This window comes from Neofelis nebulosa, chromosome 14 (genome assembly GCF_028018385.1).
Source record: "Neofelis nebulosa isolate mNeoNeb1 chromosome 14, mNeoNeb1.pri, whole genome shotgun sequence".
NCBI classification, from domain to species: domain Eukaryota; kingdom Metazoa; phylum Chordata; class Mammalia; order Carnivora; family Felidae; genus Neofelis; species Neofelis nebulosa.
Window position 1 is genome coordinate 80301066 of NC_080795.1, and position 12214 is coordinate 80313279.

At 58.3% G+C, this 12214-nt stretch overlaps 1 protein-coding gene across 6 annotated transcripts in view; it reads right to left on the reverse strand.

Annotated features, from left to right (window-relative positions):
* The window catches only part of AGO2 (argonaute RISC catalytic component 2), a 111468-nt gene that overhangs the window by 9302 nt on the left and 89952 nt on the right, over positions 1-12214 (reverse strand). For all 6 annotated transcript variants that reach the window (XM_058699189.1, XM_058699193.1, XM_058699190.1 and 3 more), the window contains 5 exons: positions 8917-9007; positions 6528-6722; positions 4488-4622; positions 978-1079; positions 219-418 (listed from right to left, as the gene is read on the reverse strand). In XM_058699189.1, coding sequence (XP_058555172.1) covers positions 219-418; positions 978-1079; positions 4488-4622; positions 6528-6722; positions 8917-9007 — 723 coding nt within the window. The remainder of the gene's footprint in view (positions 1-218; positions 419-977; positions 1080-4487; positions 4623-6527; positions 6723-8916; positions 9008-12214) is intronic.

A 12214-nucleotide genomic window follows, 5' to 3' on the forward strand; every position in this document is an offset into this window, starting at 1 on the left:
GGGGGACAGACAGAGAGAGAGCGCGGCCTTCAGTGCACCGGGTACTCGGGGAGGCGCCCACGCAGCCGCTGGGCGGGGGGTGGGGGGGGGGGGGGGTGGGGGTGGGAAGACGCCGGCGGGTGGGCGCCTGACGGCTCCGGCCACCAGGGCCTGGCCGCTTCCCGTTCGGGAAACGCAGCTGCCGACGCGACCCCGGCCAGCAGAGGCACGCCGCTTACCTGTCATGTTCTTTGTCCACCAGGTGGTACCTGGCGCGGAAGGCCACCAGGTGAGCGTAGTATGCCGGCGCCGGGATGGACACGGAGCGTGTGCAGCGCACGTAGGTGTGACACAGCTGGTAGGTGAGGATCTGCAGCTCGTCGGAAGAGAAACGATTGTCGTCCCAAAGCACGTGGTAGTGGGAAGGCCTGCTTGTTCCCTAAAAGCGGACCAGAGGGTCAGGGCGTGAGCACGTGAGCGAGGCATCCAGAACTCACCCACACCGGGGTGCTGCCGAGACCCGTCCACGCGACGCCTCACCGAGGACGCGGCGCCGAACGTCTGATGACAAAAACCACGGGTCCCTGCACTGACAGAGCGTCCCTGTGCGGCCTGCAAACACGCGTGGCGGGGGACAAGGGTGAAGCCCACCACGTGGAAATGAGTTGGCCCGGAGTCGGCCCCAGGCACGCAGGACGCCCCTCGGGCCTCGCCAGCGCCCCTGGCCTCGCACCCACTACTCCGCCTGTCTGACCTCACCTCATCTAAAATGGGGACCCTGGCCGCAGCACGCCAGTGGGTCCTTCCTCCCCAGCACCCCGTGGTCCCGACTCACCTGTTCGCCGGCTAACTGCCCCACCTCCCCGGGGACGGGCTCGGGCCCCAGCCCTGCCTTCCACACCACGTCCCCGGAGCCCACGGGAGCGCTCGGCGTGAGGTCTGTGCTCCTCCGGTGTTTGCTGAACACGCAGACCGTGTCACAGAGACTGTGTCCTCACCTGGATGCCGGCGTGACTACACAGGTAGAAGTCAAACTCGGTCGGGTGGGTGATTTTCGTGTCCACAGTCGTGCCTGCCGGAATGTTTCCACTTTTCCCAACCTTTGGCAATACAGGAACCCGTTAGACACGTCCAGGGGCAACAGAGCAAAGCAAGCCAGCCAGCCTCGCCCACACTGCCGTCTGGTGCTGGGCCTTCCCGACCACGGGCTGCCCCATTTTGAAGTCTTTAAATTGGCTACGGTATTAAAGTAAAATTTAATAAATCCTAGCCACCAGAAGTAAGGAAGCTCCTGTTCTAGGCAGGCTGGGGCCTTTAGGAGGCCCGGGTGGGAGAGGCAGTGTCTTCCCTTTGCTGAAAAATCTGCGTGTAATGCTCGAAGGCTCTTCGGTTATTGTTGAATCTAAAACTGTGCACGATGGACACTGGACAGGTCCTCGTCCACGCACACGTGATATCCAAGGCAGGGGGCGACTGGGTGACTCAGGTCATGATCTCGTGGTTCCTGAGTTCGAGCCCTGCTTGGGATTCTCTCTCTCTCTCCCCTTCTCTGTGAACCCCGCCCCCCCTTGTGCACGTGCTCTCTCTCTATGGCGCCCCCCTCTGCTTCCCTTCTATGTTGCAGTCTCATTCGGATTTAGACTCTATCACTTTTTTGCTACATATTTAAGTCTCCATCAGCACCACACCGTGTTACTTCACAGGTTTTTAAATTGCATACCTACATCATACATATTCTGCAACTTACTGTTTCTGCCCAATTTTTACCATCTTGAGACGTATTCATGTGATACGCAGAGTTTATTCATATTCGTTACTGCACAGTATGACAGTATATGAACATCAGAGACAGTACTGCGATGAACACTCTTACACGTGTCTCCTTATACACAGGCAGGTGGGTTTCTCCAGGGCAGACCTTTAGAATTACCCGACTGCACCCAAGTTGGCTATCAGTCTGCACTCCCATCAGAAGCGTGGGGGTCTAATGACGCATTTACTTGTATCAAGGACTATGCTAAGTGCTTAGTGTGTTAGCTCTGCTAACCCTCCCGACATCCTGAGGAAGGTGGTACAGGGAGGCTGACCCCTGTGGGCAGTCCAGATGCTGAGGGGCAGACTACAGCCAGGCTGCCTGGCTCCAGACCCCGTGCTCCTGACCCCGGCACAGCACTCATACCGTCGCCAACACTTGGTATCATCAGGGTAACTTTATGAGTCCCCCCGACTTTTCCTATTCTCTAAAATATTTTGTGTAAGATTATTCTTTGAAGGTTTGGTAAAACTTGCCTATAAAAAATCTGGATAAACTTCATAAAAGAAACTAAATAGTTTCCGCTTTTTTCCTATCCTCTGCCACACTTTAAAATCATCAAATCTTGAAGGTTTGGTAAAGCTTGCCTGTAAAACTCTCTGGGCCTGATGCCTTTTGGAAATGATGAGTGGATTATCCCCCTGAGCTGACTTCAGTGATTTATGTAATTGCACAAACAACTGTTTGTATCCATTTCTAAGTTTTCTAAGGTATCTACCAGCATAACGCCGTTACTATCCCATAATGATTTAAGGTAACACACACCCCTTCCTGAGATCATACATAGTTCTCTATTTGCTACTTAAGATTGTTAGAGTTTCCTCTTTTTGCCTCATTGAGTCTTGCTAGGTTTACCTATCTTCAAAGAAGGTTTTGTTCGTGTTAATCTGCTCTGTCCTCACTTTCTCCTTCATTATCTTCCATTTGGAGGGGGGTGGTATAGCAACAAGCAGACTTTGAGCCCTCTTGACTCCTTGCAGGAGTCAAGTTTGCAGGCCAAGGAATGAGGGGACCCAAGCACACCGGCTCCTCAGCTTTTCCTTCCACGCCCAGACAGACATCTCACTTCTGTCCTTCCTGTACCTTCGGGCTTCTTTGATGGTTCTTTCTTATTTTCCAACAAATGTATCTAAGTCTGTACACTTCTATCCAAGCACTGCATGAAGTCTGATGTGAAATGCTCGTTTTTATTCAGTTCTGATTACTTTGTATTTTTATTCTCTTTATGTGTTTAATGCATGTACTACTTAGAAGAGAAGTTAAAATTTCAGGCCTTGGGGGCGCCTGGGTGGCGCAGTCGGTTAAGCGTCCGACTTCAGCCAGGTCACGATCTCGCGGTCCGTGAGTTCGAGCCCCGCGTCAGGCTCTGGGCTGATGGCTCGGAGCCTGGAGCCTGTTTCCGATTCTGTGTCTCCCTCTCTCTCTGCCCCTCCCCCGTTCATGCTCTGTCTCTCTCTGTCCAAAAAAAAAAAAAAAAAAAAAAAAAAAAAACGTTGAAAAAAAAAAAATAAAATTTCAGGCCTTGTTAAAATGTCTTTTTAGTTCTACTCTTCCTTTAAAATTTAATGTCTGATAAAAAAAAAAAAAAAATTTGTGGTTTGCCCAATACTGAGGTTTGGAAATCTCCTGAGATTGCCTCTGTGACCCGGTACGAGGCAACTTTCACGAGCCTTCCACGTGAACTCAACTGTCAATGGCTGGGTTCTAACTAACCGTAAGATCTGGCGTGGTCTCTTCATACTTCCCATTTCCAGCTTTGACTCATTTGTGCCTGTTTCAGTTTCTGATAGCAGGGCGTTAAAATGTACCTCTTTGCTGGGGGATCTGTCCGTTCCTCCTAGGAATTCTGTCGTGTTTTTGCTACACTGGTTTTTACCCCCCGTTCCATATTTTTTAGGTCACAGCGTTACGTCCAAACTCAGTTGTTCTCTCTTCTGGGTAGTTCATCCCTGTGACTGTGACAAAGTGTCCCTTTCTGTCGCTAACAATTTGTCCTCTGGCTTGGTGCTGTGGGTACCGACCAAGTGGACGGCTACAGGCTTTCAGTGTAGTGTCTCTCCCTTCTGGGGGGGGGGGGGGGGTGGGTCCCTTTTCTCAGGCAGGTACCTGATAATGTGAAGTTGAGGACAGTACGTCCACGTGTAGATTTATTTTTATTTATCCTGTTGGAAACACGGAAAATACTTTTAACCTCAGGATTCCCGCCTTTCCTCAACTGTGGAGAATTCTGAGCAGTTACATCTACGAATCTTGCTTCTCGCTGACACCCCTTGCTCCGGGACGCCCGGAGACATACCCCTGGACCGGCTCCCCAGAGCTGCCTCCAACCTCCCGTGAGGGTCCCCAGTTTGCCGTGTTCCAGCTACTCTGTCCACCGCTGTGGTTACTAACTGGACCTTTTTCAGAGCCAGATCCCTGCTAATTTCTTTACTGGACAAATGCCGTCTCCTGCCCGGACCTGTCCCAGGCCCGTGGGGTTTGCAGGTCCAAACGTCCCACCAGACTGAGGAGAGCCCTTCGCTGGCGCCTGAGGCTAGGTCCCCACAGAACTCGCCCAGGACGGGGTGTCCCGAGACACCTGGAACCGTGGGGGTGGCACCAGCACCCTGCAGTGCGGCTCAGGCCGAGGGCTGAGCACAGACCCGCGTCCCTCGCGGCCCCGCATCCCAGGCCCTCCCTGTGGCCAGAGCCTCACCCTCTCGTTCTTGTCGGTACAGAAGAGCCGCGTGTGGTGCCTTTTCTGCACCACTATGAACGTGATCCCTGGCTGGTAGTCCTTTTCCAGCTTAATACACGCCTCGCGAATGGCCAGTAACTCGTGGTGGAGAACCTGGGGGGGAACACAACACATGCCTTACCCTGCTTTCACCGACCGCCTCTTTCTACCTCAAACTACGCCGTCCGGAACACGTGCTGGCCGACGAATGCTGCAGCTCAGAAACGATACTCCGGTGGCCTGTTAGCAGCTGCGAGCCTCTGCCTCCCCGCAGGTGCTGTTTTGTTTACGTAACAGAGCAAATGAGACCCAGGTCTCGTGGTTCGGTGGTTTAAATGAGAGGATGCATTATGTCGCTCACACTGTTTTCTGGAATGTTCTCAGTGACTCGCACCCACCATACACGGGAGTAACGAGGCACCGTGGGAGACATACGCGTGAACGAATCCGTCCAAACAACTGGTTTTCTGTGCTGGAGAGGAGGGAGAGAACCTCGCAGAACACAAGGACCTAGGAGCCGGGCCCGAGGTCAAACCCGAGCCCTACCACCAGGCGGCTGTGTGGCTCGGGGAAAGCCACGTACCCTCTCTGATGCCCGTTTGTTTTCACTTTTAAGACGGGAACAGCCTACATCCCGCAGGCTTGCTGCGAAGGCTAAAGTGGCGCCAGGCCACGAAGAGGAAGACGCTGTTCCCACCGCCCGTCTCAGGTAAGCGGGCAGAAGTCCTCTCACGGTGGTGAAGGCCGTTCTAGGCACCACACACCTTACGTTTCTAACCCCTGTCCTAGTTACAGGTCATGATGATGTTTCACAAACGCCAGCTGTGGTCACGCCGTAAGACCCCGAGCAAGTTCCCAGCGATGAGAACAGAAGGTGTGGACCCCTCCCCGGCAGGGCCGGCTGCGGCAGAGGGTGAGGGGGCTGGGGGCGCAGGAGGGAGGTGAACATCTCCAACCGAGGGAACCCGAGAGGTTCTACACAGGAGGTGCCTTCAAGGTCGGCTGGCACACGCTGGCGGGGACGGCACAGGAGCGGTCCCCCCACCCCCCTGCCCACGCTCCGAGGGGCCCTGGCCTCAAGTGTCGATTCTGTTCTTCCCGCCAACCGTGGGCCTCAGGGGGATGAGCTGCTTCTACTCTGGACCAGGAAGGTCCAGGCTGCCCTGCTCACGCCTAGTCAGGTGCTATCCAGCCTGTTTGTCAAGGCAGCCTGGGGGCCTCTGGAACACTCCGGCACGGCTCCCGGAATCCCCTCCCCTCTGGGGTCCCTTCTCCCACAGGACCGGACACGGGCCCTGTATCTTCTGTCTCCCCTGCCAACATCTCCCTGGAGGCACGTGTTGGGATGGAGTGGGTGCCGAGCTGGAATTAGCTTGGACGGATGTGGAGACACATCCGGGCACCAAGCTCCCGAGCTCTGGGTTCAAGGCTGACCACTGGTCACCTTCACAGGGAGGTAAGGCAGGTGCCCGGGAGCAGAGCACAGTCTCCCTGTACCCGCTCCCTCGCCTCTCCTCCACTACTCCTCACGTCTGATGGCAGCCAGCCGGGCCCGGGATCCACAGGTCACTCGAGACCCCGCCGTTCCCTCCACGTCCAGATGGTGGCTGTGAACCCTGTGTTTAACCCTCCTTCCAAAGGGGCCCCCGCCCAGCCCCGCTCCGGGGCCCCCTGCAGTCTGCCTTTCACACTGCACACGGTGACCCCCAGACAAAACTGTTGTCTCCAGCCCACAGACTCTCCCCGGCCAAGCCTCTGGAAGGGCCGCGTGCTGACCTAGACCCAAGCTCCCCGCACAGCCCTTGAGGCCTCGAGCCCAAGCCGAGCCCCTCGTCCCTCCCGTCCCGGCTCAGCACCGCTGGCCGGGCATCCGCTTCCCTGGCCCGCCTTCCACGCTCTGGCCGGATAGAAACCACATCACCGTTTTCACCAGAGAACCGGACAAGCTATCGTACGGGACAAACGGGTGACCCTAAGGTGTCCTGAGACCACAGAGAGGGAAATCACGAGGTGGCCTACCTGCTGAAACTGCCCCTCCGAGACGCCGTCGCGGTAGAAGATGATGCGGGTCGGCTTGAAGCGCGTGGACTTGTAGAACTGGATGAGGAGCTCGCGGACCATGGTGGCCAGGTCCTGGATGATCTCCTGCCGGTGCTGCTGAACCCGCACGGTGGCACAGTAGCGGTTGGGGTGGGCGTCCATGCTGCCCACGACCTGTCGGGACAGGTGCAGGGAACGCTGGGGGGACTTCCCGGAAGCCCCCTACTCTGGGTATGCGCTGGAGGAGGGACTGGGGATGGACAGACTTGCCCCTGCCCTCAACTTGACATCACGGTGAAGGGACAGCGGCTGGTCAGTTGTGAACCTGCTGCCTTTATGTTTCTTTTTAGTATGTGGGCAACAGTGTTCATCAATAGACTGCAAAGAATAAAAACTTGCTTAAAGTGGGGGTGTCTGGGTGGCTCAGTCGGTTAAGGGTCCGACTTCGGCTCGGGTCATGATCTCATGGTTTGTGGGTTCGGGCCCCATGTCGGGCTCTGTGCTGACAGCTCGGAGCCTGGAGCCTTCTTCAGATTCTGTGTCTCCCTCTCTCTGCCTCTCCCCTGCTTGTACTCTGTCTCTCTCTCTCTCTCTCTCTCCCTCTCTCTCTGCCCCTCCCCTGCTCACGCAGTCTCTCTCTCAAAAATAAACAAACATTAAAAATTAAAAAAAAAAGTTTGCTGAAAATATCTAATAAAAAATAGGCAATTATTCTGAACCTTTACTCCGCTTGTGATCACATGAGGCTGAATTACATCAGTCCCAAGAAAGCAACTTGTATCAGATTCCCTAGTTTTTTCAAAGTACACTGCTCACCAGGGGAAGCCATCTGCGTATCAGTGCACATCCCAAGATTCTGAACCCCAGAAACGGCAGGCCATCCCAAAGGCACACTGGCACGTAAGCAGTTGCCTGAAGGTGCCGACCAGGAGGAGCCCGGAGAACAAGGCACACCTCCACCCTGGGGTCTGCCGTGCCCTTTGCTAATCAAACAAGGGCGGGCTGAAAATTGTCTAACAAGGTCAGAGCTGTAGTCCAGGTAGGAAGAGGAGATATCTGCGGGAGGAATCAGGTGACCTGATGCTAACCTGATAAAGGAACAGGGCCCCTGAGTAACTTCAGACACACCTGCTGGGGGCCCACAACAGTCCCCGGGGAAGCCTGCACTTCCTGGGGGTCCTGGCCTTCCTCCCGACTGGGGATCAGCCACCCCTCAGGATCAGACGTGCCTCGGAGAGAAGCACTGGGCTGCGGGAGGCAGGCCCCGTCCACACGTGTGCCACACGTTAGAGATCCGCATCTGCGGCTGCTGCTGCGAAAGCTAGGACGGGTGACTCCAAGCCCCTCCACGAGGCACCCGAGGGCACTGCTCAGACCTCAACCTGAGCCTCAGGGGGTCTTGAGCTGCGTTTTCTGCAGCTTCTCTCGAGCAACTGAGTTTGGCTTTTCCAGACTGCATGTGTAAAACGAGAAAACTAATACTGACCCACACGATTAGGACTCAGTGTAATTATGCACCTGGCCCAGAAGTCACTGCAGCGGTCCCCGCTGGACATGCTGGGGGACACAAGCCTTGAGCCCCAGGCTTCCTTCCCTCCACTTGGCTGCCCTGGCTGCAGGCCGCCGGGAGGTCCCGCCAGACAACTCAGAGGTACCTCCCTGGGCTCTGTGCTCCACAGGCCAAGTCCATGCTACCCTGAGCGTGTGCTTGTCTGGTCCTCTTGAACCAAAGCCATTGGGCTGACCCTCCCGAGATCAGTCAGCTGTGCGCACAGAGCGGGCGCCTCGCGCGGCCCCTGGGGGCTGGACACGGCCAGCTAGCACGTGGGAAGCTCGGGGGCTCAGGGCCTGTGGAGCGAAGCTCCCCCGATGCACCGATGGAACTCACAGGCGGAACGAGGGAAGGGCTACGTTGAACTCCGGACGGTGTAATTACTTCACACTTGGTGTTTCGTAATAAAAACAGAAAATGTTCACAAAGAGGCACAACGTTAAAAAAACCCTCGTTGCAGCATCTGGCCCAGTGGGCAGAGAGCCACTGCGGGCCTGAGCCACGGGCGGGACCCGGCAGGACGGGAGCCACCGGGCCCTTGGCCTTTCTGCTGCCAGATCCGTGCCGTCTGGCCCGGGCCTGGGCGGGCGGCTGTCACACGTGGGTAGCCATGTGCCGCGTGCCCTCCAAATGCCTGTTTCCCAGGACACTCTGTCTGCAACTGCCCAGGAGAGCACAGTGGTGTTCAGGAAGATGCTCTGGCCACACCCCGCAAGGGGACCGCGTGCCCCCCTCAGGCAGCTCGGCCAAGGCGTGGGTCCCACAGGCGGCAGGACGCCACCAACAGAGGGTCGGGCGGGACGCGCGGATACTCACGGCGGCAATGGAAGGCTTCTTCCCGTCCCCAGCGGGTGGGTGGGTGACATCGGCCCCCAGAAAGATGACGGGCTGCTGGAACACGGGTGGCCTGCGGAGGGAAGCGGGAGCATCTGAGGCTTGGACCGCTGAGGACACTGGTGTCAGCGGGGCACAGGCACCGCGGCTGTTTTTAAAAACGGTCTTATCTTTTAACAGTCCATACCAAAGACCTCACTCATAAAGTGACACGGGGTCTGAGAGCTGTTTCTGAATAACCCAGGGTGGGACCCGGGGGGATGGGAGGGGGTGTGGGGGAGTGTGGACTAACAACGCTGGTCCGGGGCCGGGGGGGGGGGGGGGGGAGGGGAGGGGAGACGAACGACACTCGGGCGGACAGCTAGTGAGGCCGGGGTTGGGGGGGGGGGCGGGGGTCTGCATCTGTAAACACCTGACTGTCTCCGCAGTGATTGTACGTGCTGAAATGATACTAAAATCACGTCTAGAAGACAGTAACGCCACATGCCAGATTACGCGTGTATAAAGGTCCCGCGCTTTGCTACAGCCTGGACCCCAGCCCCGCTCTTCCCGGGTCTCCCCAGGCCCAGCCACAGCACGGGGCCGGGTCACCCTCTGCTCGGTGTTCACCAGCTTCCCTGTCCCCTGCCCACGAGAGGCCAGGAGCACTCCTCCAGTCTCAACGCCCAGAAATGTCTCCAGACATCACGTGTTTCCTGGGGGTCAAAACCGCCCCAGGTGAGTAGCACGCCAACAGCTTCCCCGCCTCTTTCCAACGCTGTGTTCTAGCACCTTCCTGAAAAGGCCGTGTGCATGGCACCTGGGAGCGTGGGGTCACTAGCTAGCTTTGCGTTCTGAAGTTCACTCTCTCTAGGGCTTACTTTTCTCTTCTGGAAAATGGACACAACATGAATACTTCCCTCCCATGGTTGTTGATGTCAGTGTTTTCAGCGCTCACTAGGAGCTGCTGACATTAGTGTCCTTCCCGCCCAGTGACCAGAAGCACCGTGTCATGGGAGATGACCCCGGCGGGGCTCCCGTGGGACAGAGCTCTGCCGCCCAGAGCCGAGAGGTGGGGGAAAGGGCTTCGCGTGTGTATGCCACGTGAGTTTCCACACAACGTGGACAAGGTTTCCCCCTTCAGTGCTCGCAAGCACACCAAGGGGGTTTTCCCCCTGGGTCCCCGGGACATCGAAGCATGGCACAGGCAGGCACTGTGACGTCACATGGAAGGGCCGGGCTCGGGGAAGATACTGCCCGTGGCCTGGCTGACCGGCCTGCCTCCGGGCCCTGACCTGGACCGCGCCCCCCCAACCCCTCTCCGTGAGCCTCTGGGGCCGGGCCCCCGCCTCGCTCTCCCCAGCACAAAGACACCAGGCACGGACGAGGCGCTTGCAGCCCTCCTCCCGGCTCCACAGCTGTTTGGACTCTCACCTTCAACAAGGAAGACCACACCTGCCCATGAACTCCACTCCTGCCAGGCTCCCTCCGCTCCCTAGCCTGCCAGCTTGCTGCGTGGCCAAGCTCCTAATTAGACGGACCCATTCACCACCTCCCAACCAGCTGCAGGCCCCGCCCACCAGGCTTCCTGCTGCCGTGGCAACAAGACCGTCTTCCTCAGGTCCCCGCCCCCACACGGCAGAGCCTGAGGCTCCTTGGTGGCACCATGTGACAAATGACACAGGAAGCGTTGCCCTAGTGTTCCGGGAGCCGCCTGGCTCTCCTTTTGGTGGGGGGGGGGGGGGGGGGGGGGCGGGGGCTCTACTGCTGGCTCCCTGTCTCCACAACCTTTTAGCCCTCAACCCTCCAGGGTAGTAGGCTTGGCATCCATCCTGTCTACACCCTGCCCTGGGGGATCTGGGATCTCACCAGCCTCGTGGCTTTAACACCGCCTCTCTGCTGGGTTCCCCTAAACACACATCCCCGGGTCCAGATCCCTGTTTCCGCCCCCCCCCCCTCCCCCCACACACCTCTCCTGTCTCGCTCGCAGCAGCGCCACCTTCCAAACACACCGTCTCCGGGCCCCCCCTCCCCCACACTGCCAGCACCCCTCCCGAGACGGTGCAGGTGCCACCTGGTCCCGTTCCGCCCAGAGCTGGAGCAGCCTTCTAGAACGGGACCCTCCAGGGGCTGCGTCTTGTCCGGGGCGGGGGGAGGGGCGCCTTGGGCCCCTGGTCCTTTGCTACCATCGGCTCAGCGCCGCCTTCTCCAGCAGACCGGCCACAGAAACCCAGCTCCTCACCCTCCTGGCCCCGTCCCTCCCATGATGTCACTGGTGCTCCCGTCAAGTCCCTTGTGCTGGGTCCTCCCACGAGAGGGCTGGGACTCCCCCTCCGGTGCTCACTGCTGTGGCCGGAGCTCCATCGACAGAACCTGTTCACTGAGCGAACGGGGCGCTGGGCTCACCACCTGCTCTGGACAGGCCCTCACTCCTTCCCACAACCTGAGTGGATCGACCTCACCTCGCTGAGCCAGTCTCCCAAGTTCAAGTCTGGGAGGCTCTAACTTCAGGTTCTCTCCGCTTTCCCACACGGCGGCAACCTACTAAAAAGCCGCTTAACAGTGTAGCTCAGTCTTCTTGGGGTGTGGTCCCCGGACCACAGAGCATCACTTGTGGGCTTGCCAGGAGTGTCAGCACTTGGGTCCCGATCCAGAGGTGCTGGTCAGAACCTCCGTGGTTTAACAAGGCCCGAAGGTGGTTCAGAAACTCGCCCAGGTGGGCCGTCGCGGGCAGCCCGAGGCCAGGCTGGGGGCTCCGCACACAGCTGGTGCCTCCTAGCGTCTCTCCCCCAGACACACGGAAGTGGCGATGGCCGCTGCTGTCCTCACGAGAGCACTTCTACCCAAGGGCAGTGCGATTCACTGGAGGGTGTGTCCAGTAACCTGCTTTTACGCACGCTTCTCGTCAGATGCTAACCCGACTGCCAAGATTCTTCGGGGACGAGACCTCCTCGGTAACGTCTGTCATCACGGAAACCCCTCTCTGCCGCAGCAGAGGCTGGTCAACCCTCAGGAGGGACAAAAGCTGACCCTGGCCCTCTCCTCGAGCGCCCAGGGCCCCGTGCCAGGCCAGGGGGTACCGGGGAGCCCCGCAGCCCCACCCCACCCCACCCCTCCCCTGCCAGGCCCCGACCCCGACCCCGACCCCGACCCCGGCCTGGGATCTGCCAACAGTGTGCTCTTCTGTGGAGCTTTTCCATCCCAACGGCTGCGTTGCCAGCACTGACCGCATCAGGTGGCCTCCGTCCCCTGCCTGGCTCGGGAGACGCAAGGGCGGCTCCCGCCTACACGGCAGCTGCGG